We start from the raw sequence: 25,882 nt of genomic DNA on the forward strand, positions 1-25,882 counted from the left end.
GTCCTTCTCTCATGCCATCCCCTTGGTCGAAGTAGTGTTTTTCCCCCCTCAGTCTCTCTTTACAGAGTAGAAGGGCAGTTAGTTTAATAGCCACACTATTTATATCAGCCCATTTCAGGCTGAACAATCCTGACCAGCCTGGAGAAGTAGTTTATCTAGCTAACAGAAACATCTCCATTTAAAAGCTCTTTTCATAAGACCCTTGTGCATGTGTTTGCTTTTCAATACTGGAAATTACAACACTTGTCTCTAAATCTGTGCACAGTTGAAATGTCCTTAAGTACAACACTGAGTACAAGAGTTGTAAACAGTAATATAATACTAGTTTTTCAGCCTCTGTACTTAAAAGAGAAATGGTTTTTAAATTGGTAATATTGAATCTTTAACATTTGATTATATTTTTTCAACACAAATCATCGTCATCTTCATCATTATCACCATCATCTGTAGGATGAAGACATTTGTAACAGCACCTAAAGCAAAGGAGTATCTTTTCTTTATAATACACCTGAGCATAAAGATTGGTGACTCAATGCTCAGAATAGCGACTAGCATGTCAGTGAATGAGAGGCAGAGAGAAACATTAGTCTAATATTTCCTAGGGATGCTACTAGCATCAAGCTCAATTTTAGTTCTAATCCAGCAGTTCCACCTTCAGAAGCTTACTGTCTCTTATTGGGAAAGATACAAAGTGAATTTCAGTTCTTTATTAAAAATCAATAAGCATAGGATGAAAAAGTTTCAAACTTTTTTTCACCCCTTAACACACACACACACACAGAAGCATGCACATACCCACACTTGTTCTTTTCTTTCAGCATCTTAAGAGAGCCAATTCTTCATCGTCTTCATCATTTCTTCCCCATTCCACTTGAAAGGGAAAAAAAAATCCCTTTTGGTAGAAAGTGCAGAATGTGACAGCTACTTAGAAATCACCCATGTACAAAATCAACTAGAAGGAAATGACCTTTTTCAAATGCGGTCTTCAGACAGATGGGATTACACTGTCCGAAGAACAGTTAGGGAAAGAAGATATTTTATCCTCAATTAAGCGCCTTCGCTGTTTCTTGTATCTCCTCACAATGCTATAAAAGGGAGAGGGTGAAAATCAGGGTGTTGTGTTTTTTTTTTAACGGCATTATCATCAAAGAGGTCCAACGCTTTGGTCAGTGAATTGCTGCCACTTTAAGTCAGATCTGATTAGGAAGGATCAAAGATTGGTTATCAAGAAAATACGACTTATCCTTTCTCTGAGTTTTCTCAGTCTGGGTGCTTGTATTCTGACAATCTGATTTAACCCTAAAAAGGAACAATAACGCAAATTCTGTTATTGCCTTATATGTGCAAGTTATCTTTCTGGATTTTTTTTTTAAAAAGCGTTTGCGTCACAATTTGGGACAATTAAAGCAAATCATTTCAGGCTGGGATGACCACGATTTGAAAAAGTGACAGCTATTTGGACTGCTTCAAGGATGAATAATTTCAGTCACTTCCGAGGGCTACTGTGACTTTGGTCTCTGTGCCACAATCAAAGTTGTTTGCTTCCTGGTAATTTTTAGGTTTTCAGGCAGAGTGCCAAAGAAAAAGAAAACAATGGAACCACCTCTACTCAATCTTCCTGAACTGAAGGAAATGAAGCAAATTCTCCTTTCAAGCATCTATAAGATTTTGCCACCCCTTATTAGCATATGTGATCTCCGGGAAGAAAGCATTCAAGAGTGGCCTCTTCTAAAGCTGGTTGTCCATCAATGAACAATATAACAGGAATGAGTGGAAGTGTTCCCATTAGCCAGGGATTTGGCAGCACCAAATGTAACTGAATACCGTAAGACTTAATCCATGTTATAAAGTATGTCACGGTCCAAACCTCATGCATCTATGAAGAAGCAAAATAGTCACTCCGAGAATGACAAGATTACTATTATGTCGTGGGCTCTGATGAGCAGGAACGAGAACACGCAGAGGAGTACAGACGAACACATACTTTATTTAAACAGAAACTGTACTGAGAGATTGGATTCACCCCGCCTCAATATATAGCCAGGCCCTATGGTATTAACCAATCGGATTGAAGCTATACTTGCCGCCCAAAGTTGACCAATAGCAGGACTGGCGCCGTCCTGTCTGAGATGCTGGAGAACCGTTGGTTCTCCAGCAGAGCACGTGGTGATATTCTAAAAGCCCAGTACATAACAATTACAACCACTGTTTAAAATATACCTCAGTAACTAACACTTCTGTGAAGACAGGAGGATTAAGGATTTGGGACAAAGACGAGCAGAGCCGCGTAACAGAGTGAGCGCCTGTTACTCGTCCCAGCTTCTGCCAACCTAGCAGTTCGAAAGCACGTAAAAATGCAAGTAGAAAAATAGGGACCACTACGGTTCCGTGCACCTTTGGCATCTAGTCATGCCGGCCACATGACCACGGAGACGTCCTCGGACAAGCGCTGGCTCTTCGGCTTTGAAACGGAGATGAGCACCGGCCCCTAGAGTTGGAAACGACTAGCACGCATGTGCGGGGGAACCTTTACCTTTACCTTTAGTAGCAAAGACACTTGCCTCCCACTCAGAAGGTGGAGAGTTCAATCCTAAGCAGCAGTAGATATTTCTCTCCTGGGGCACAAAGAAAAAAATTCTGCTGCGAACTTACATGTAGGTGTTAGGAAGGTTGTCCAGCCAGTAAATGCTCAACTCCATTCACTACCCAATTAAGGAATTACAGGGTCGTAAAAAGGGAGGATAATGTGTATGAGTGCATATTATTATTGTTTTGGAACTTATGTTACTCCAGTCCCAGTCCCAGCCCCACATTTTAAGGACTTTGCTTGCCATTTTAGAAGCTATAATTAAAAACAAGATTTAGTATTGGGGTGGTGTTTAAAAAGTTTAGCAGACTATGTGAGGTAAATTGTATTTTTTCAAAAATACAATTCGTCTGATGAACTAGGAGTGTTTATATAATGCACAATCATCCATTTGAATAAATTAGCTACTGCCTGTTCCCAGAAAGCCAAAAAAAGCTAACAATCTACATTTGTTTTGGCTTTGAATATAAGTCCTTTCGTCCAGCTTCTCTACGTGTGTTTGAATATACGTTGGCCTCTGTATGATTGCATTTGGTTACTGCTTCACTGTCCTAAAAGATGATTGTTACACTGGTTATTCTACTGGTTATGCAAACTGTTTCTTTAAAGTATTATCAAATCTATGGACCTTGTGAAATAGTTGCTTCATGGAACGCTAGTCTAGTCCTTTTCAATAAGCCGTACTCTACACAAGCTTGGAAGAGAACTGGCAAAGAAGGGCAATGATGGTGGAATCCCAGTGGAGCTAAAATGCCTGGGATTCATTGACATATCAGAGGTGAAGAAGAACCCAGGAATCTGAGATTCTTTCTCCCAAACTGCAGGATGGACCCTTGGGTCAATGGCTTGAGGAATAGCTCTCAAAAATGGCATCTTTATTGACTTGCAGCTCCATGTTCTACCATGCATTGTAGTGCCACCAGGACAACTGAGCTTCAAGACACAAGGTAACTGAAGGGATGAAGAACAATCACAGGTACTGCTTTCAAATTAGTATGATTAGGAACATTTGCATAGTATGAGGAAAAGGTAATAAGCCCATGTATTGCATGGTAATGTTGCTCTTTTGCCTTATCATCTATGAGCGTTAAAACTGTTTCAAAGCTAATTCTCTATATCAGAGGTCACCAACCTTTCTTGGTTGGCGGACCGGAGGGAAAGGGAGGGGGAAGCATTTTACACGCACGCACACAGAGCCATGAGCATGCGCGTGATGCAAATGGGGTGGGGCTAGTGCTTGTGTGATACTTGCTAGCCCTGCCCCATTCTTGTACACAACGCCCTATTCCTGTGCCCCGAGGTGTGGCGTCAGCCCATTTCACGCCCTGAGGCATGATGTTGGCCTGTTTTTGTGCAGCACAATGGTGTGCTGTTCCATTTTTGTGCCCTGTGGTATGGCGGCATCCAGTTTTTGCACCCTGTGGCATGGTGGTGTCCTGTTTTTGTGTCCCATGGCACAGCAGCATCCCATTTTTGCACCCCATGACATGGCAGCATCCTGTTTTTGCATCCTGTGGAATGACATCGTCCCATTTTTGCATCCTGAGGTGCAATGTCAGCCCATTTTTGCACAAAAAGGCATGGCAGCATCCCACTTTCACTCCCCAAGGCATGGCAGCAGCCCGTTTTTGCAGTGTGCAGCATGGCATCCTGTTTTTGCACCCCATGGCCACGGCACTACTGCAAGTGTGGGGTGTGCGTGCACACCTGCGCGCACTGGCCAGCCTGTCCCATGGCCCAGTGGCCAGCAGCCCACTACCCAGCCGTGGCCCATAGGTTGGGGACCCCTGCTCTATATGCCCTCAGACCTCTTGCAATTACCTGGAGATCAGAACCAAGCGTGCAACGGGTCTTGCCATAAAGCACAGACTAATTGATTATGTGCCATCAAGGCAGTCTTGATTCTTGGCCTCTTTTAGGATACAGATAGACCTTCACTAGGATGTTCTGGGTCTTCAGGTTTTCTAACAGTGCACCATTCATTGTCACTGTAGCTGAGAATACATTTCATTAATGCTTTATCAGATGCTACTTGAAAAAGCATAAGTTTCACATAGGAATATAGCTGGAATTTCTGTGTTACCTTGAGGAACATGGAGAAGAAAATAATTTGCTGTTTCCTAGGGAAAAAAATATGCTACCAAACAAATCTGATATTACTTTGCAGGAATATTTGGCAAAATTTATGATAAGTGGTCCTAAGGGGGTGATAGAAAGGAATATAGGGTAGAGAACTTACACTAACCAAGCTTGTAGGATGTTTATGGACCCTGAGAATCAGTGGGGCTTCTCAGTCCCTCAATGCCTCTTGTTGATAAGCGGTCATTTCCCCCTGCATGTAGACAAGGAGACTGAGATCCTGACCTCAGAGGCTGTATCACCTATATGGTTCATAAGCATGAATATATATGTTCTTTTTCTGTCAGACTCATTATTCCAATCAAACTTGTCATTGATCTTCTATAACCTAAATCAGGGGTAGGCATCCTTGGCTCTTTTATGACTCGTGGACTTCAACTCCCAGAATTCCTGAGCCAGCATGGCTGGCTCAGGAATTCTGGGAGTTGAAGTCCACGAGTCATAAAAGAGCCAAGGTCGCCTACCCTTGATCTAAATCAAGTAATAGGCATTCCTAATGTTGAGGGTGAATAAAACTGGTAGAAGGCATGGGAGAAATTACAGGTAGCTGTTGCTTCCTGAGTGGAGAGAGAGGACCCTCACCTAGTAGCACATGTGACTGTGGTACATCCCCTTCCCTTAAGTCCTCTGTAGCTGGGAAACACTCCATCATGGGCTGTGGGCAGGGATACCACCTTATGTGCAGAATGCACAGAAGATCAGTGAGAACACACTTGCAGATAAGCCGTCTATTATGACTGATTCTGGTGAAAAAATAAACTTAAAGCCAAGACACAGTGTTGTTTAGTTCTGAACAAAGAAAGGATCATTATCTCACGTCAACAGTACATGTCAGTTGAATCAAAACAAACGATATGTGGTTCCCCCATCCTTTTTTCTTTCACCTCTCAAGCAATTCATAAAACTATGCTGCCAAAAGATCACTTTTTTTTGTCAGAAAACGAAAGACTAGACATTCTAAGCCTTCAATAGATTTGGCATGTGCACACGTTGACACATCCTGATTAAGAAAGAGAACAAAAACAGAAGCAGAAAATCCAGCATATGAGGCTATTATGAAATTAGTTCATCCCTGACATAGTTCACATAGAGTTCTTTTTAAATCAATTTATCATTCAATCAATCCATCCATCCATCCTTCTTAATGAACTGTTCTCGCTAGAATAAAATAGGCACATTGTTCTAAGGGAACAGAGTAAGAAAAGAAAGACCAGGGACTCATTTGTTCTGTTCAATTTTATCTTCTGAGCAGGTAGAATGGAAGGCAGTCGTGGTACTTACAAACACTTCAATGGTGATGGGGACGGTGCTGTTGAGTGCCGGGATGCCTGCATCCTTAGCCATTACAATCAAGTAAATGACACCATTGGCAACTTGCTCATAATCCAGAGGGTGGATGACACTTATCACTGGAAAAGCAAGAAGGCAGCGTTGGCAATTGTGACACTAGGCATGAGATGAGGAAGGAATCTGAACACAATGCTGCACTCACCTCCATAACCTTCAGACAAGGTAATGTCAAAGTAACTTTTGAACGCAGAAGCATACACAATGCTGTAAGCAATTTGGTTGTTGGGAGAGGAATCTTCATCTGAAGCCTAGATTAAATCAGAAGAAATACTTACATTGAAACATTTTTCTACAACCCCAGGGGCTCCTCAAACCTGGCCACTTTAAGACTTGTGGACTTCAACTCCCAGAATTCCCCAGCCAGCCATGCTGGCTGGGGAATTCTGGGAGTTGAAGTCCACAAGTCTTAAAGTGGCCAAGTTTGAGGAGCCCCTGTTCTACACAATGAAAGCCATTTGGGAGACTTTGGGTCAATTGCTCTGTCTCAGCAACTACCATGGGAAAAATTAGGAGCATTAGATGTCCATGCCACCTAGAATTGACCACAGATTAAAAAGCAGCATAGAAATTAAATAAAGCTTTTAAAAAAAACCAGGAAGAGTTCAAATGAGACATAATAAGTAGGAAAATTTGATGAGCTCCAAAGTGTTTCGGGGCACCTGGAGACATAAAACTAGTGCCTGCTGCAAAACTTTAATGCAGTCACTTGCTTTCTTGGGATTGTATCTTTTAAAACACCTTGGAGGGGGGGCACGCGAGGGTGGTGGTTTCCAAAGCAATGCACGCCTCTAACACGCCTCTAAAGAGCAGGCTGATGTGCTATTTCCTTTTCCTACAATATAAAAACACATCTGCAAAAGTTACTGTAGCTCAAAAAAAAAACACCCTAAGACATACATTCCTAAATCATGCCCCATGATGTGTGTGTGCGTGTGTTTGAGTGTGTATATAAAGTATAAGACGGTAACCATGAATTCATCAAATGCAACCATCAAAGCCCCAGTCTTTTTTTCTTCTTCTTTTTAGATCTGTTGCCTAAAGCACGTAAAGAAGTGAAAAGAGTCTTGCATATATCAAGAATCAGGAATCATAAAACACGCTTGAAAACCTGGCTTTTTCCCCAGGTTCAAGAATAGAGCAAGTTCCTGTATTGTGCTTGGAATTTGTGTCCAGACATGCATAGTCTCTTTGTGTATTATGGATTTTTATTTATTTAATATAAGCTTCCCAGTCATTCTGAAGTCAGGCTGCTTTGCCTTTAGTAAATAGTTGTAACAACAACAACATGCCTAATCCCGTACCATTCTCAGTTTTCTGTTTTAAGAGGGGGGGGGAAAGATACTTGTTTTAAAAAAATAATGTTATGCCATGCGAACACCTCATTTAATACTCTTTTACAAATATTTTTTTCTTTAAAATGGAAAATTCTGCTGGAGAATGAATTTTGTGGGCACCAGGGATGCTTCCACAAGCACATACAGGGGGGCAGACGTCACACTAGAAATGTCAGTTCAAGTGGAATGCATTCTGATTTTTTTAAACAGTGATTTCTACACATTATGCACTTTTCCCAGTGCAGTTCTTTATGTCACAAGTGGCTGTTAAGTTACACTGATACTCATTTCTTCTTTATCACCTCAGCATGAGAAAAACATGTATCTGGAGTTTCTCACCCTCACTCGGACCACTTGAGTGACTGACGGCTCATTTTCCCTCAGAGCTCCTAAATAGGAATCTTTCTGGAAGGTGGGCATGTTGTCATTGACATCCAGGACATTAATCCGGACCCTCCCGGTTGTTTCTTCTCCACCTCCATCTCTGGCGATGACAGTGAGTGTATAACGCTGGGTTGTCTCAAAGTCCAGGCGGGCAACCAGTGTGATGATGCCAGAATCCTTGTCTAAGGAGAACCTGGAGCGCAAAACAGTAAGCCACATGTTGAAGAAATAGACTTAATAACTAATAATTAATGTAACAGAATAACAGTTGGAAGGGAACTTGGAGGTCTTCAAATCCAACCCGCTGCTCAAGCAGTAGACCCTATACATTTCATACAAATTGCCTTATGTCAGTGTTTGTCAACTTCAGCAACTTTATGATGTGTAGACTTCAACTCCTAGACTTCTCCAGTCAGCATATTGGAGCATTCATTATAGAACATAGAATAATATGGTTGGAAGGGACCTTGGAGATCTTCTAGTCCATCCCCTGCTCATGGCAGAAGATCCTATATCACTCCGAACAAATCACAGTTGAATCTCTTCTTAAAAACTTCCAGTGATGTAGCACCCACAACTTCTCGAAGCAAGTTGTTCCACTGGTTAATTGTTCTAACTGTCAGGAAATTACTCCTTAATTCTAGGTAGCTTCTCTCCTTGATTAGTTTCCATCCATTGTTTCTTGTTCTGCCTTCAGCTGCTTTGGAGAATAGGTTGACCTCCTCTTCTTTGTGGCAGCCCCTGAGATATTGGAACATTGCTATCATGTCACCCCTAGTTGTTCCCCCCCCATTAAACTAGCATACCCAATTCCTGTAAAGGTCCTTCATATATTTTAGCTTTCAGCCCCCTAATCCTCTTTGTTGCTCTTCTCTGTACTCTTTCTAGGGTCTTAACATCTGGGTGGGAGAAATGAATTTTGAGCTGAAAAAGAAATCCAGTAAAGAGAGGGTTAAATGCTGCACTCCCACAGATATGTACATTTCTATCTCCTCCATTTACAATGGATGCCTCCCTAGGCTATTTCCAATAGAAAATATATATACACAATATATTGGGAATTCATTACACATGCTTGAATGTAATACATAGTTTGCTCTTTAGCAGATGAGAAAATCAATCCTCATCTTGCTTTCATGAGGAAGCAGAGGAAGTTAGCAGAGATATTTGTGCAGCTAGATATAATGAACAGTTCTAGTACATTTCATTTCAAACTGAACTCTCTGAAGAATGAACTCTCAGCAAATTATTACCTTCTCATCTCAAGTATATCCAAATTATTTTGATACATAGGTAGAGGTATTAATCTGCTAGTTTATTTTAAAGGATCTCGGATGACAGGACTTTCTGTTTCAATTTTAGGAATTCAAGGCTCTACTTAGCAACTAGCGACGCTTTCCTTTTTGCTGGATTGCTGTACTAAAGATCAGCCGCCTCTGTCATATATATTTTGATCCATGGCCAGTTAGGATGCAAGATGGACCTGTTTAATTTGCCACCAAACACTCCCTTTGATCAAGTGTGATCAATAATGTTGGCAGTTCAAGCTAGCAGGTCAGCCAGAGATAACTTGGAGCATGTGGGAGCAGCATGACACAGATGTATTCCTCACAATGGGTACATGCTAACATTTCTGCATTTGACACCTTAAAACCTTATGAAGTCTCTCCAGATTTCAAAAAGTTGAAGAAGTTCTGGATTTCATACTGAAATCTCCATCAAAGATAAAGTTAGTGTTCCACAATACTAACTACTCCTATTCCCTAGATTGTTTTTCCTTATCTACCCTTTAAGCACTTAACCTTTTTGCTTTGCTGCATGCTAATTTATTGTTAGGGTCTGGAATTCAATTCTATATTATTAATCTTTATCTTCCTTGATAGGAAAACAGAAAACAAGGAATTCCATCAATCTAAAATTGATTCATTGATATGTTCCCTAACTTGTTCTTTCAAGTCTCCCAAGGGTGCACCAGTAAGCTACCATAACTGAGTCTATCCACATTGCTAATGGTCATCCTCTTCTTTTTCCTTCCACATTTCCCAGCAATAAGGCCTTTTCCAGAGACCTGGGTCTTTGCATAATGTGTCTGAAGTATGACAATTTGGTAATTTATGCCCTGAATGAGAACCCTGGATTGATGTGTTTGATGATCCACACTTTTCTTGGTTGTCCATGGTATTCTCAGGAGTCTTCTTCAAGACCAAGGTTCAAAGGCATCAATATTCTTCCTAGCCTACTTCTTTAAACTCCAACTTTCACTTCCATGAGTGCTCTACCTAGTGCTAGTCTGTGGCATATTTTGTGGCTGTTTGTTCCTTTACTGTTTAAATAATAATAATAATAATAATAATAATAATAATAATAATAATAATAATAATAAGAAGAAGAAGAAGAAGAAGAAGAAGAAGAAGAAGAAGTTGGAAGGGACCTTGCATGTCATCTAGTCCAACCCCCTGCTCAGGCAGGAAACCCTATACCATTTCAGGCAAATAGCTGTCCAGTCTCTTCTTAAAAACTTCCAGTGTTGGAGCATTCACCACTTCTGGAGGCAGGTCGTTCCACTGGTTAATTGTTCTAACTGTCAGGAAGTTTCTCCTTAGTTCTAGGTTGCTTCTCTCCTTGACTTGTTTCCATCCGTTGCTTCTTGTCCTGCCTTCAGGCGCTTTGGAGAATAGCTTGACTCCCTCTTCTTTGTGGCAGCCCCTGAGATATTGGAACACTGCTATCATGTCATCCCTCACCCTTCTCTTCGTTAAACTACACATTGAATAGTCCGGTGGCGAAAGGATCACGAGAGACAGCAGGCTCAGTTCTTGAAAGTTTATTCAGGGAGAACACCGGACGGCTGACAGCGGGGAGGAATCCTCCTTTTATACAGGAGCTGTCAAACTTCTGCCCAATCCAAATGGCGCGTTCTCCCGCCGCGGTTGGGGTGGCCAATCGACTTCCGGCAGATTTTGACAGCTCTCGCGTTACTGCACTTGCGCGACTCGGCCGGTGGTTTTGACAGCTGTCACTGTCAGCTGGCTGTCACGCATGCGCATTTGGCTGCTGGCGGCTTTTGACAGCTGTCAGCTGGCCACCGCACATGTGCGATTGGCTTGCGGCAGCCCTTTTGACAGCTGTCAGCTGTCAAGCGGCTGTCGCGGCGCCTGATCCTTGGCAGATTTACCTCACGGGTTCAGAATGCTTAACTATAACGTTATAACAGTAATAATAATATATAACACACATACCCAATTCCAGCAACCGTTCCCTATATGTTTTACCCTCCAGTCCCCCAATCATCTTTGTTGCTCTTCTCTGTACCCTTTCTAGAGTCTCGATATCTTTTTTACATCGTGGTGAGCAAAACTGGCTTCAGTATTCCAGGTGTGGCCTTACCAAAGCATTGTAAAGTGGTATTAGTACTTCACTTGATCTTGATTCTATCCCTCTGTTAATGCAGCCTAGCACTGTGTTGGCTTTTTTGGCAGCTGCAGCACACTGCTGGCTCATATTGAAGTGATTGTCTACTAGGACTCTGAGATGGTTGATCATGAAAGGCATAGGTTTTCCACCACTTTACTATCTTCATTATCAATTCTAATTAGCACCTCATTTACTAACATGATTTCCAAGACACATACCTGACTCAATAAAACAGTGACCAGGATTTTATTTTGATTTAACTGATATAAATAAAGCATTATATTAAGGCTACAGCAGACAAATCAAAGAATACCTGTAACAAAATACCTACCTGTCTGGATCATCACTGAAGTAATAACTCACTTTTCCATAAGAGCCCACATCATTGTCTGTGGCCTAAAAATATAATAAACATGAACAAAGAAAGCAATGTAGATATTTATAATTCAGATCTCAAAAAATAAACCCCAATTTTTGTTGCATATTAAAAGTGTTCCTGGAACATATGCAAGGCTGTTGATTCAAAATTGAGTGACATTGGGCAGAATCCCGAATTCTACTAGTGATATAGTTGCTTTTATTTTCTTAGCCCCAGCCCCAGTTAATGATGGAAACAGGCATCCCAGCTTAAAACTAGAAAATAAGGAATTCCATGTCTAAAATTGATTGATTAGGTGCCATCAGAGGATATTGGTTGAATATTCAATTTCTAATTCTTTTGATTCTGAATCCAAATTGAGTTGTATGTCTGTAAAAATTCCAAGATTTATTTTGATTTCCCCCCCTGAATTTTGCTATTCTACCTTTTTCCCCCCTATTTTCAGAGCTGATAGCCTGTCTTAGTGTGATTTCCACAACTGCATCCTCAACAATATTCACCAACTTTGGTTGCCACTGTCCATTGCTTCTTGAGACCTTTCTGTCTGGCCTTGTGTGAGGTGCTGCGGCCTGTTTAAAATGCCGGGGTTTGAATTCCAAGGCCATTTTTTTGTGTATTGGACTTCAGTTTCCCTCACAATTGAATAAAGCCAGATGTTATAAAGTTTTTTTTAATCTTGGCAACTTTAAAATATGTGGACTTCAACTCCCAGAATTCCTCAGTCATCATGCTCACTGGGGAATTCTGGGAATGGAAGCCCACATATTTTAAAGTTGCCAAGGTAAAAAAATATTGTTATAAAAGGATTAATAATCAGATTGTATTTCCTGTTATATCTATTATTTTTCCCTGTTAAAAGGAGCAGTTTTCAATTATTGTAGCTCAGTGTGCTTGGAGGTCAGGAAAGATTGCTTTAGATTACCAAACCAAAGAAGTTTGATGAACATGAATATGTCTTTATGATAAATTGTTTTTACATCAAGAAAACCCTTCAGTTATTTGCTTGATAAATCAAATGCTTTAGAAATACTCGTATCATATCAACTGAACAGAAGTACCTTGACTTTTTGGAAAAACATTAGTGTCAAATGACTTGGAAGAAGAACTATCACACTTGAATTGTAATAGGCATATTTACAGTATTTTTAGAAATAATAATAAAAACAATTGTAAACTTTTGAGATGCATCTTCTTTCCTTTCTTTTGTAATTTTATTCACCCTAGGACATCAATTGTATGCCACCAAGAGTGATCCTGGTTGGGGTGGGTGGCTATATTAGATAGATAGATAGATAGATAGATAGATAGATAGATAGATAGATAGATAGATAGATAGACAGACAGACAGACAGACAGACAGACAGACAGACAGACAGACAGACAGACATGTTTGCATCCCAAGCTTTCATATTTGGGCTAAATTGAATCTCAAATGACAGCATAACTGATCTTACCCATATTACCCATATTACCCATGTAATAATAAAATAAAATATTCATTCTGAACATGTGCTATCATTTTCTATCCTTGTGAAGGAATATTAAACAGTATTGTTACTGCTGATTTTACCTTTCCAGGTGTACGAGGAAGATTTTATTAATTAATTATTAATTCATTTTTAATTAAAATTTGTTACACTAATTTGATCAGCAATATCCTAGCTCCTAGGCAGGGCAATGTCTATGTCACAAGAAGCTAACAAGGAGAGATCTCTGATCATGGGACCTCGTTCACCATTGTGAAATCCTTACAAACCTTGTGAAGCTCTGACTGACTCTACAGTGTGGCTCTAATAGCTATATAAAATATGCATGACTAGCAGCCAGGACAAAGGGGGCAAAATTGTATTTTGAAAAAAGAAGCTGCTTTGCTTTCTAAATCTATCTTTTTATTTTCCAAATTGATTTCTGCCAGAGTATCTTGAAGTCTGACACATGTGAACAAAAGCAGAACACATTTCTTGCTAAAATTCAGAAAGGTTTTATGAATGGCCCAGAATAAATTCCAACTCCATGACTTCTTTGATTTATCTATGGCTGATAGTTTTTGGAAAGACCATTAAAATTTGAATTCTTACAGGATTAATAATGAGGCCTGAATGAGGAAAAAAAGCAGAATGAGTTAGGGGTGACTCGGATCCATTCCCAGCAGACTTGCCCCGATAGCAAAAAAATTCCCTGATGGACCCCCCATAACACTACTGTCAAATTATCCTGTTTATGAATGAGATCGGCTTAGATAGTCTTTAGTTGTATGGGTGTAAAAATAGTCTTTCTCCCCTTATTCTGATGCTATCCAGGGAGAGCTTCCAGGTGCATAAAACTTTCCCACCTTCATCATCAATGACCTCAGAGGCTGCCAGCAACTGACAGCCACGGAGGCCACGGAGACAGGAGAGGGACAATAAAGGTCATGTCAGGTAGCCAACACTGAGGCATGTTGAGAAGAATTTGCAACTCTCTGAAAACCCTTTTTTTTCCAGCAAAAGTCAAGATTCTCTCTGTATCACTTCTGATTCAGTAGCACTAGTTCTGGGAAGCATTCAGTTCGATTTAATTGTATCTTCTTTGCAATTTTTCACTACTCCATTGAAAAAGTAAATCTTAATTGAAACAATTGGTCATGAGGTTTTATCAACTTCCTTCATCTATACCCAAGATCATTTTGCACGCACACAGAGGCACAAACCCAAAAGGCATTTTCTCTAGTCACTTTTGCTAATAGAATTTGATTATATTCTACAAGTATTTCAAGCAAAAAAAAGGATTAACAAATGTATTCAGATTTGGGCAAGAAAATAAAAACATGAATATTTAAACAAAAATGGCAAAAACCTTCTTTTGCTGAAAGAGGCATATTTCAGTAAGTGGAAAATATGAATATCTATATGGGGCTCAAATAAGACTTTACTATGTTAGAAGAAATTACAAAACTTTAGAATGATCTGGTTCCATTTAAAATCATCAATTCTTATTTTTAGAAGTCTAATTGATCATGTCATTTATACATTGATCCATCATTTTTTTTTGCTTGTGGGAGGGAGTAAATAAATTGGAAAACCTTGTATGTAGTTTCTTAGCCTCTTTATATATGCAAATAGCAATAGCAATAGCACTTAGACTTATACATCACTCCACAGTGCTTTACAACATGCTTTACAAATGTCAGCATTTTGCCTCCACCAATCTGGGTCCTCATTTTACCCACTTGAGAAGGATAGAAGGCTGAGTCAACCTTGAGCAGGTCAAGATTGAACTCCTGGCAGTTGGCACAATTAGCCTGCAATACTGTATTCTAACGACTGTGCCACCATGGTTCCAAATAGAGCTGTATACCTTATTCTTTTTCTAACATAAGCCAGAAATTGTTCTTCTTTTTTTATTCTTAGCTTGGACATGAGAAAGATGCTAGGGAGACCATTTTGCATCTAAGATTAAGGACAGCCAATCTTTTGATGACCATATACCATGTTCAACATTTTTTTGGGTAGGGAAGGACCACAATGGGCAACGATACCAGGTGGATTTTCTGTTTCTTTCCTGCATTAGATAGATACATAGGTAGGTAGGTAGGTAGGCAGGTGGTTATGCAGGCAGGCAATTACTGTAAAGTTAAACCCTGTGAGAGTTACAAGAAAGAGATTTAGCTCTGTACAAAGGCTCAAATTAGCCATCCTGGTACTCAACAAATCACAGAGTATTTCCTACTTTATTTAGTCACTTTACTAGCTGGGAAGCGAGCTTTGTGCAGTAAGTCACTTACATGTTCATAGAAAGTCAGCATTCTAAAGCATTCTCATATGACTTGATCCAATAAGTGTCCTTGAAGTAAACTTTAATAGTCCAACTCTGAAAGGCTAATACCACTGATAAGGCTTTAAGAATCAAGTGACCTTACTGACATTTAAGCATTTTGTACCATCAGCTTATAAGATATGAACTTTGTTGGAAGACGATCAGAAGAAGCCTCCCTTCTATTTCCTCCTGATTTTGCCTTATCAAGCAATCCTATTTTTCCTTTCTCATTTTCCTCAACCCTTGATTTAACCATCGTTGCTTGGTTCTGACCTCAGTCGCTCACTAAGATGCAATGCAATACAATACATGGCTGCAACTCTGAACCCTTTTCCTGGAATTTACCCTGCTTGTCCAGCTAAGGGCCCTCAAGAGTCCCTGGGAGGGACTATTCTTACAATATAACCTCACAAACTGACTCAGAGCATAACTCTGAGAAAGGGGCCTTGAGATCCTGGACAAAATGCATCCCACCTCACTAGGGAGAAAGCTAATGAGATGGCCATGCAAGATACAGTAGCTGTTTCCTCGTGTTCCATCCAAGTCTTCCTTTTGCAGATAGCTCTCTCTAGCTGCCACATGCGAATGTGGTTATTTCAATGGACTATGGGTATCTAGATGGCTTGCCAGCCAGATTTATAGATACCATTCTATGTTGTTGTTAGTTGCAAATTCGTGTCCGACCCATCGCGACCCCATGGACAATGTTCCTCCAGGCCTTCCTGTCCTCTACCATCTTCTGGAGTCCATTTGAGCTCACGCTTACTGCTTCAGTGACTCCATCCAGCCACCTCATTCTCTGTCATCCCCTTCTTCTCTTGCCCTCAACCTTGCCCAGCATTAGGCTCTTCTCCAGTGAGTCCTTCCTTCTCATTAGGTGGCCAAAGTATTTGAGTTTCAACTCAAATTCTATGCATCATTTTAATTTCCCATTAAAAACAGTTTCTAAATATAGCCCAGCCATTAGAGAAAAAGCTTAAAAAGTTCATTAGGATGATTATTTTTAAAGGACTAAATTATTCAGGCATTACCGCTCGTTTCAATTTTCTTTTGTTTTTGTTATTCCAGGTATATTCATCATTGAATACGTCTGCCAGCTGCAGTGTCAAAAGAAGAGAAAGCGATCCTTGTGTTGTAAAACTACAGCCCCAAGCAACAGTTTTAGTGTACCTAGGATATAATTTCCTGAGTTGTATACCGTAGTTTTAAAAATCCTATTAATATAATTGCTGAACCAAAATATTCAAAGTACTACAAAAATAATCAAGAGAAATGCGGATACACTGTCAATATAGGCACTTCAACTTATTAAGTTCTCTTCGGTTTCATGTAGTTTTATTTACACACTCTAAGCAATTGCAGTACAAGGAATCATATTTACTAAATTCTTCTGAATTTCTTTCACAATTGATCATTTTCTTTGGGAACTTGGAAGATGGAGAGTAGCAGCAAGATGTGTAAAAAGAGACAGATAAAAATATTTTTCTCTGTCAAGCTGAAATTATGTTAATAGTGGCCAGTATCAACAATCAGACTATGGGAAAATACAAGCACAGATATGTTGTGTTCCCCTTTGAGAAGCTGCCTTAGGGTTTGAATATTCTGGATCACAGTTCTATGTTTTGAATGACCATATTTGAGATGCGCCCAAGAGAAACATCAAACCTGTCCATTCTTGTACCTCCCAGATTGGTTGGAGTGTGTGTGTTGTAGATCAAGATACAATACAGTGTAACCACTTTGCCTACTTCTTCCTTGGGGAAAGTCTTCTCCCCAGATGTTACTGCTTTGAGTGCTATCAGTAATGGAAGCACAGCTATTACTGGGAAAAGGTCTTATTCAGTGATGGAATGGAAATTATAGTCCTCCTTCCAAAGAAGACACACTTACTGTAACTTATACTTTCCTGGCTGGCATCTGAACATTACTGTTGGTGAGTTGGGCTATAAATTGTAATTTGAAATGTAATACTTTGTACAAAGGTATCTGGAAGAAAGGGAAATGTTATGGACAGTTCTGATATTGTTTAAAAAAAGATATTATTTTGTATTGGAGGGCAATAAGGGTGACTTTCTTGATCTTGAGCAATATTTGCATACCCCACAGATATTTAAAAATTCTCTCACTAATATTCAGTATTGCTTGGGGAAGTCCATACCACAGTTTTAACATCTGTTGACTTTAGAAAATGTGAAGGTTCTCAGGTTTAAGTGCACAGAAGCCCTCTCCAGTTTCAATTACCTATTTTGGGAATCAAAGATATCAACCTTTCTACTTTACAGAGGAGATTCTTCAGCCTGTCACCCAGATAATCTTAGAGATAGGTAATGCATAGATTATGTTCTTCAGGAAGAATGAATGGCTGAAAAAAACACATAACTCAGCTAATGCAATGCAAATTTTGTGACTTGTAATTTTATGCCCTCCCACTCACTTTAGGGAACAGATCTACCAATAATATTTCCACTTCTTTTATATTTGTAATTCCAAGTTAAGGGATTTCCTTTGATCAATTGCCTCAGAAGCACCTCCACGAGAAGGAAGAATAGATGAATCTATTTCAAATTCTTGTCAGTTTCACCTTCACGTACTCTGTCCCTCCTTTTTAAAGTCACACACAAAGGCCTATTGAAATAGATTCTACACAGGACTCACATTTCCATAATTATTTTATCTAAAGGAGATGTTTTAATACACTTGCCTAGAGTGGAGAACCAGATGTCAAAACCTGTGGGTGTACAAACTCCACTGAATAACTCTATCCCAATCTGTAGATTAGTCTGCAAATCAAAAGTTGCTTTAATAGAGCTACTGTATTCGGATTTTATTGAAAACCATGAGATACCTGCAACTACTTTAAGGGCTCAAAAAACTATTAAAATTTGCAATAGTGACGAATATCTGTAGCTCGGGTCTAGGATGAGGGTGAAGAACAAACCTTCAGCCTCAACTATTGAAGTATATTGGAAGCACAACTAGTATTTAGAATCACAAAAGCCAGTTGAAAGAATTGGGAGTGACCTTAGGAATCATATAGTCCAACATCCTGCCTAGTGCCAAGTCCATTTACCATTGTTTTGGATGTTAATGAACCACCTGGATAAGCAATGTTCATAAATAGTTAAATCTGGATTTGCACAAGCCTTAAACATACTGATCATCTCTCAAAACTCAAAATTGTCTTTATGTTTTTGAGTGTTCTAATTGTGTAGTCTAAATATTATTTGTTGCAATACCAGCTTCTACTTTACAACAGAAGCCTGTTTGTCTGTCTATCATCTTATCCTAATACACACACATACCTACACACACACATTATCATACATACACACTCACACATACATATCTATCATCTCACTGTCTTTATATCTATCTGTCTGTCTGTCTGTCTGTCTATCTATCTATCCTGTCTGTCTATCATCTCTATCTATCTATCTATCTATCTATCTATCTATCTATCTATCTATCTTATCCTAATACACACACATACCTACATACAATCATACGTACACACTCACACATACATATGTACACACTCACAGTATATGCACCAATTTTACAAGCTGACTACAAAGCAGTAATGTATCTATCTGTCTGTCTGTCTGTCTGTCTGTTTATCTATTTATCTATCTATCATCTATCTATCTATCTATCTATCTATCTATCTATCTATCTATCTATCTATCTATCTATCTATCTATCTATCTATCTATCTTATCCTAATACACACACATACCTACATACAATCATACGTACACACTCACACATACATATGTACACACTCACAGTATATGCACCAATTTTACAAGCTGATTACAAAGCAGTAATGTATATAAAAAGTATAATGTGCCACCAAAATAAGTACTTTTAACAACTAGCAAACCATCAAGCCAAAAGTTCACTCTGTTAAAAAGAAATATCGGGAGATATTTTATGTACATTACTTTAATTTTTCCTTGTGGCATTATCAAGCCAACACATTCCATCCCCATTCTGTGAGAAACATGAAACAAAACAGCAACATGAAGCTCTGTGATTATCAACGCATAGACCTCCCATTTAACATCAAGCTTGCTGAATGCCTCCATGACCTGAAAAAATAATCCTTCCATTTGGGCCTTTATTTATTTATTTATTTTATTTAATTGGATTTGTATACTGCCCTTTCCCGAAGGACTCAGGGCGGTTAACAGGGTAATTAAAACAAGAAATACAAAAATTAACAACAATTAAGAAGATTATAACAGTCCCTGAAAAAGTAAAAAACCCCAATTAAAATTAGAATTAAAATTCTCAGCCTGGGCCAGAGAGCTTGAAGAGCCAGGTCTTCAGGTCCCGGCGGAATGAACGGAGGTCGGGGGCAGTCCTCAACTCCATGGGCAGCTGGTTCCAGAGGGCAGGTGCACCCACAGAGAAGGCCCTCCCCCTGGGTGTTACCCGCCAGCAATCTCTTACCGGCACACCCTGAGAAGACCCTCCCTGTGGGAGCGCACTGGACGAAGGGAACTTGATGCTGGCAGCAGGTGTTCCCTCAGATATCCCGGACCCAAGCCATTTAGGGCTTTATAGGTCATTACCAGCTATTTTAATTACAGTTATTTTAGGGATGGCCGTTGCTGGGGGAAAGATAATTTTCCTCTGCTCTTATGTGCAGGGCAGAGGGAGGGGGATAGAAGTAGAAGATGAAGAAGATAAGAAGAAGATTATGTAGTGCGGGGTTTAAAAAGCTGCTTTAGGGGACCCGACTGAACTTTGTCCGCTGCTGCTTGAAGCTGGGCTTAGACAGCCATTTCAACTGTGGGATTCTCTACTATAAGGCAATCCTTGACCTACAACCACAACTGAGCTCAACCTTTGCATTGTTGAGCAAGAGAGTTGTCAAGTAGGTTTTGCCCCATCTTACAGACTTTCTTGCCACAGCTGCTAAGCGCATCACCACTTGTTAAGCCAGCAACACAAGTGTTAAGGTGAATCTGGCTTCCCCATTGACTTTGCTTGTCAGAAGGTCCCAAAAGCTGAACACGTGTCCCTGGGATGCTGCAACCATCATAAATACACGCCAGTTGCCAAGGGTCCAAGATTTGATCAAGTTGTTGTGATTCAGGGTCAGCCTGTGGGTTCGGCAGTTGGGTCGGACGAATCAGAGGAGGAGGGGGGTGTTGAAGACCTTGCTGAGGGGGTTGAAGATCTTGCTGATGATAGCCCTCAGGCAGGCCCCTCCCACTTGGTCACCATGGAGACCCAGCTGTGTGAGCCTGACAGTGTGGATGAAGATGACCCACAGCTGGCCCTGTTCAAGGACGCCCGACGCAGGAGGCAGTCAAGTAGGAGCAAACAGAGGAAGGCTGTGGGGCTTCTCGGAAGGAGGCAGAGAGAGGCCACACCCTGAACTCTTTATAAAGGGAATGTTTGGGGAGGGCTGGTTTGCTGAAAGCAACCGCTCAGATAGTGTTTCAAAGCTCCTGTATCTTGGTACGTGTCTTGTTTGTTTTTTGTAGTAATAAATTTGGCAGACGTCATTCCAGCCTCTTGCCGTTTATAAAGGGGTTGCCTTTTCTGCAGGGCCGGTAGCAGGCTGGTACAGAACACAAGTGACCCACAGGGATGCTACAATATGCAAAGTGTGAAAAACAAGTCGTAAGTCACTTTTTCCCAGAGTCGCTGTAACTTTGAATGGTCAGTAAACATGGCTGTAAGTTGGGGGACTACCTGTAAGTTAAGCAGGACCCAACTGAAAGTATTGCTGACCATGTTCATGGCTGATTTTTTTTTAAAAAAAGGAAAGGCAGCAATGAACGAATTCTAGGGAGAAGAGCACAAGGACAGCTGCTTGTTCGCTCACCCATCGTGCTGTCTCTCAAGCTGCCAGTGATGGATCTGCCCCCATACCGAGGTGGCCAACATTGTGCATAATCACCTGATTTCAAAAACATCATTGCTCTGCCAAGGCAAAATACATTTGACACATTCACGCTGTTATTGTCACGGTAAAACGGATGGCAAAAGCCATCCCATTTTCTATTTCAGATCACTTCGGCTCCCCTTTTCTCAGAGTAAACTCAGAAGGATTATTTTTCATTTGCACCGGTGTGAACTGGGACAGGATCAAAACGAGTGGGTCTTTTATAAACCCCGAGTACTGAATCATACACAAGCTTGTGCTACTTACAGAAGCGCCCAGAGAAATCAGGCTGTTTATTGATGTTTGACAGAAGGCAACACAGAACACAGTCTCGACGGCATTAATTTGCAGATTTTGCCATTTTCATTTCATTGACTTTTCTGACTCTCTAGTATAGCTAAAATTTCTTAATGGGCAATACCTTGCATGAAAAATCAAACTGACAAGAAGGAATCTAAATCTATTTTTCACTTAGACCAAATCCCTTGGTGTGATAAACTCAGGATGTGGCTCATTGTTGCTCTCTAAATCATCTGGAAATTTGACCCCATGCAGAGAATCCTGAATAAACTAGTTCATGTTTTATTTCATAGTATACATCCCAAGAATAATCTCCTTTCTAAAATTATTTATTTGCTCTAGCATTCAAAACAGAGTTGAACAACTCTGAGCCTTTTGACTTGCTGGATACACCAGCAGGATTCACAAAAGAGTATATTGCTTTATTAGGAAACCCAATGATTTCCATGTCTCTTTGCATTAAATAAAATTAAAAATAAGAAGATAGCCCTATGTATTAACATCTAACAGAATAAGGAGGAGTAAAATAATTTCTTTATCAAATCTGTAGTATGTGAATCTATTAGGAAGCAAAACATACTTTTATCATTAAAGTGATAATGATTCTTTTTCCTCTCCATGAACAGTCTGAGTTTATACTATCCAGATGAACCTTTATGAGTACTTTCAGACAAAGCACTTTTTGTCACCTATCAAGTTATTTCCAAGGGCCTGGAATAGGCAATGTTGTTTTAAAGATATCATCTATTATAATTATCATAATTAATGTATTATAATCAGTGCTTTTTTGTAAAAGAAAAAGGTGCCGGAACTGACACATGTCATACAACCCGCCTTGCCTACCCTACAAGGTTCCATCCCAAAAAGGTGCCGGAACTCCGTTCTGAGCGTTCTATGAGAAAAAAAGCCCTGATTATAGTCATCCATTTCCATGGAGTCAGGTGGCTTACAATACAAATTGTTAAAAACATGCAACCTCATAGGCAGCCTGGACACAAATAATCAGACAATAACACGTCCAATCATTCATCTGTATATATGACTAGACCAGGGGGTCTTCAAACTTGGTCCTTTTATGTCTTGTGGACTTCATCTCCCAGAATTCCTGGGAATTGAAGTCCATAAATCATAAAAGGGCCAAGTTTGAAGACCCCTGGACTAGAGCTTCAAATTTTCCTTGAAGACTCTACAAAGCAAAGCATTTTACCAGGGCTATGTGATTCTTCACCATTTTGATTTCTTTTTTATTGTCTGGTGTCCGTACGACTCTTCACCTGGGACTCCAATGGACTGGTGTTAGGGCCATCCATCTTAGGTTCAATGTAGTGGGGACTCTGAAGATCTCCAATATTGAGTTTGCCAGGACTGAGGTATTGCTAAGCTATTCATGGCAGTGGGTTCATCCAAAGTATTGAGAATTTTCTTCTCCTGATAGCCTACAGTCCATTCGAAAGAACTGTGCTTGACAGAGAAGCAAAACGTTGGTGTGCCATGGATCAGAACTTACATCAAAGGAGATGCAGCTTTTGATTGGAGGCAGAAGGATCAATCCCTCTTTAAATGTTACAGTTGGGCGATGATTTTTCCTTCTGGTTGCTCTTCTGTGGAAAACCCTCAGGTAGGTCAAATGTATCAGAAGTGACTGTAGATTGTTATTATTGTTGTTGCAATTTTTCAAAACTATTGCCACTAATTCAATTCAGAGGTCCTGCTGCTCTATGTGTGGTTAACAGTCTTTTGTAAATCCCTTGATTTTCTCAATAGTTTGTCTTATTCACTTTGGCAATGCTGCAAAAGAACTAATTAGCTATGCTTCTAGAGTTTCATTAGAAACACCTCTGTCCCCACCTGATTTAAGATGATTATCTGAGTTGCTTTTTGTCAAGGTCAAACTCTCAAGGCTATCTTTGTGTGTGTGTTTGTGTGTGTGTGTTTATGTGTGGGGGTGGGCACCATTTAAAAACAAAGAAGTGAAAAAAATATTTGAATACAAAAGAACGAAACAACAATTAAATCCCACCCACATTAAATATATATACATCCTAGTAAGCCAGACATTACCCGGAGGGAGGGAGGGAGAGAAAGAGAGAGAGAGAGAGAGAGAGAGAGAGAGAGAGAGAGAGAGAGAGAGAGAGAATGAAAGAGACAGCAAGAGAGGGAGGAAGGAAGGAAGGAAGGAAGGAAGGAAGGAAGGAAGGAAGGAAGGAAGGAAGGAAGAAAAGGAAAGAGAAAAAGAACAGAGAAAAAAATAAGGATTTTAAAGCCCAAAGTATTTTTATTTTTATTCCATTTATATCCCGCCCTTCTCCGAAGACTCAGGGCGGCTTACAAGCTTAGCAGTAGCCTTCATTCTATGTATATGCCTGCTTATTAGGGCTTTCACACACACCCCAAGCGGCATTATTACAAAGTCAGCTTAATTGCCCCCAACAATCTGGGTCCTCATTTTACCTACCTCGGAAGGATGGAAGGCTGAGTCAACCTTGAGCCTGGTGGGACGCGAACCTGCACTAATTGCAGGCAGCTGGGGTTACTTAAGGAGGCATTAGCCCACTGCTCCACCAAGTATGGCTGTTATCAAATATCAACTGTTGGAAAGGTGCTATTTCTGCCCTCTCCAGAACAAAGTTAATATTTATACAGGCTTAGTTACAGTATATTCAAAATGGAACCTAAGTCCCATAAACAGTGAATCTGGTATGCGTAATTTTGTGCTCTTCTTTGGGGTGCCCATCTCACTCTGCATTTACAACGTGTTCTGCTTGTTCCTGGCTCCCCTTTCTTCCTATATATCCATCACCTTCTTGCAGTCAAACCTGGCACAGTTGCAGCTGTTGCCATAAAACCAGCTGTGAGACAAAAGCGGGAAGCAAAGCTGAGGGCAGTTCTGCTCTTCTGCACAGATTTGCAGAAAAGGGCATGTCGTACAATTTGTTCAGGAAACAACAGCAATGTTTGACCCGTCATAAGGATTGATGAAGCAGAAATTTACATGGGAGAATGCATTTTTAAACAGCTTCACGGCGCCTGATGCTTTTGCTGGTAATAGCTTCAACATTCATCTCTCCCTGAGTCCCAACTGAATAACTCCTCAAGCTACGTAAGGTTAACTCTCTTTGCGGCAGCTTCAGGAGACGAAAGGGCTGGTAGGGTGGAGGGAAAGAAAGGGTTTATGAAATCAGGAACATCCGAGTAGCACAAATGTGAGATTCTGAATACCCTGTCCCCAGAATCATACTTGTTGTCACTGCTCACAGGTGCTAAGACTAGTCTGGTGCTTCGCAATATTATGCCTTTTAGAATATAAAGCAGGGGTCTCAAAATGGCGGCTTGCGGGCTGGATGCATCACACCCACCCCACTTTGCAAAGGCAAAAAAGCGCCATTGATACATCATGATATGTGACGTGACGTGATCGAGTTTGACACCCGTGATGTAGAGTGTTCTTTATTGGCCAAGTCTGATTGGACGCATAAGGAATTTGTCTCCAGTGCATAAGCTCTCGGTATACGTATGTACAAACAAATAGTAGTTCAAATTTACAAAGATAATGGATGTCCTTTCACTTCAAGTAGCATGTGGATATTTGTTTGTTAGGGGTGCGCTAAGCAGGGGGTTACAAATCATGGTGTGCATGGCCCTTTCAACTTATAGTTATATCCTATATACTTATGAGGGGTCTGTGGTGTTCTCTGAGCTTGGTTGTTTTCTGTCTGTTTTTTTGCAGAAATGTCATTATCCATCAGTGATGATGTTACCTAGTTCAGTAATGGAAAGTCTGCAAGAAAATAACCAAGCTCAGAGAGGACCTAGGATCCCCCATTTCAGCCCTGAGCCACAAATATTCTCCTTTCTTGGCTATACAGTTATATCCTATATCCTACCTGATCAGTATGATGTAGTTTCTTTGAACATAGCTAAATTCTGCTATCCTGTCTGTAAAATTAGGCAGACTTTGGCTACCCAGTCGAGGATCTTACCATTAACTGTAATACACTATTATGTCTTCTTCTGTTTCATTTTATTTTAATGTTTTAATTTTTATTCTGTCTGTGACCATGATATAAGATTGATCGATATCCTATGAGGCAGAGCTCCCCAACCTTTTGGGCACCAGGGACCAGTTCTGTGGAGAAAGGTTTTTCTAAGCATCAGAGAGTGTGTGGTTTTGTCTGCTGCCTGTATCCCACGGATGGGGCTTTGCTTGTTTGTGCGGATCGGTTGCTGGCATGCCACGGCCCAGTACTGGTCCAGAGACTGGGGGTTGGGGACCCCTGCTATAAGGCATGCCTCAAATT

The 25,882-nt window shown here is 40.3% G+C and overlaps 1 protein-coding gene across 1 annotated transcript in view; it reads right to left on the reverse strand.

Moving 5' to 3' along the window:
• Positions 1–25,882, reverse strand: part of CDH23 (cadherin related 23) — a 375,051-nt gene that overhangs the window by 212,610 nt on the left and 136,559 nt on the right. Inside the window, exons 7-10 of the mRNA XM_083364767.1 lie at positions 11,540–11,604; positions 7,750–7,987; positions 6,219–6,324; positions 6,008–6,135 (exon numbers count right to left, since the gene is read on the reverse strand). Coding sequence (XP_083220893.1) covers positions 6,008–6,135; positions 6,219–6,324; positions 7,750–7,987; positions 11,540–11,604 — 537 coding nt within the window. The remainder of the gene's footprint in view (positions 1–6,007; positions 6,136–6,218; positions 6,325–7,749; positions 7,988–11,539; positions 11,605–25,882) is intronic.

The sequence above is a fragment of the Vipera ursinii genome (genome assembly GCF_947247035.1).
Source record: "Vipera ursinii genome assembly, chromosome: 5".
In the NCBI taxonomy this organism is placed as follows: domain Eukaryota; kingdom Metazoa; phylum Chordata; class Lepidosauria; order Squamata; family Viperidae; genus Vipera; species Vipera ursinii.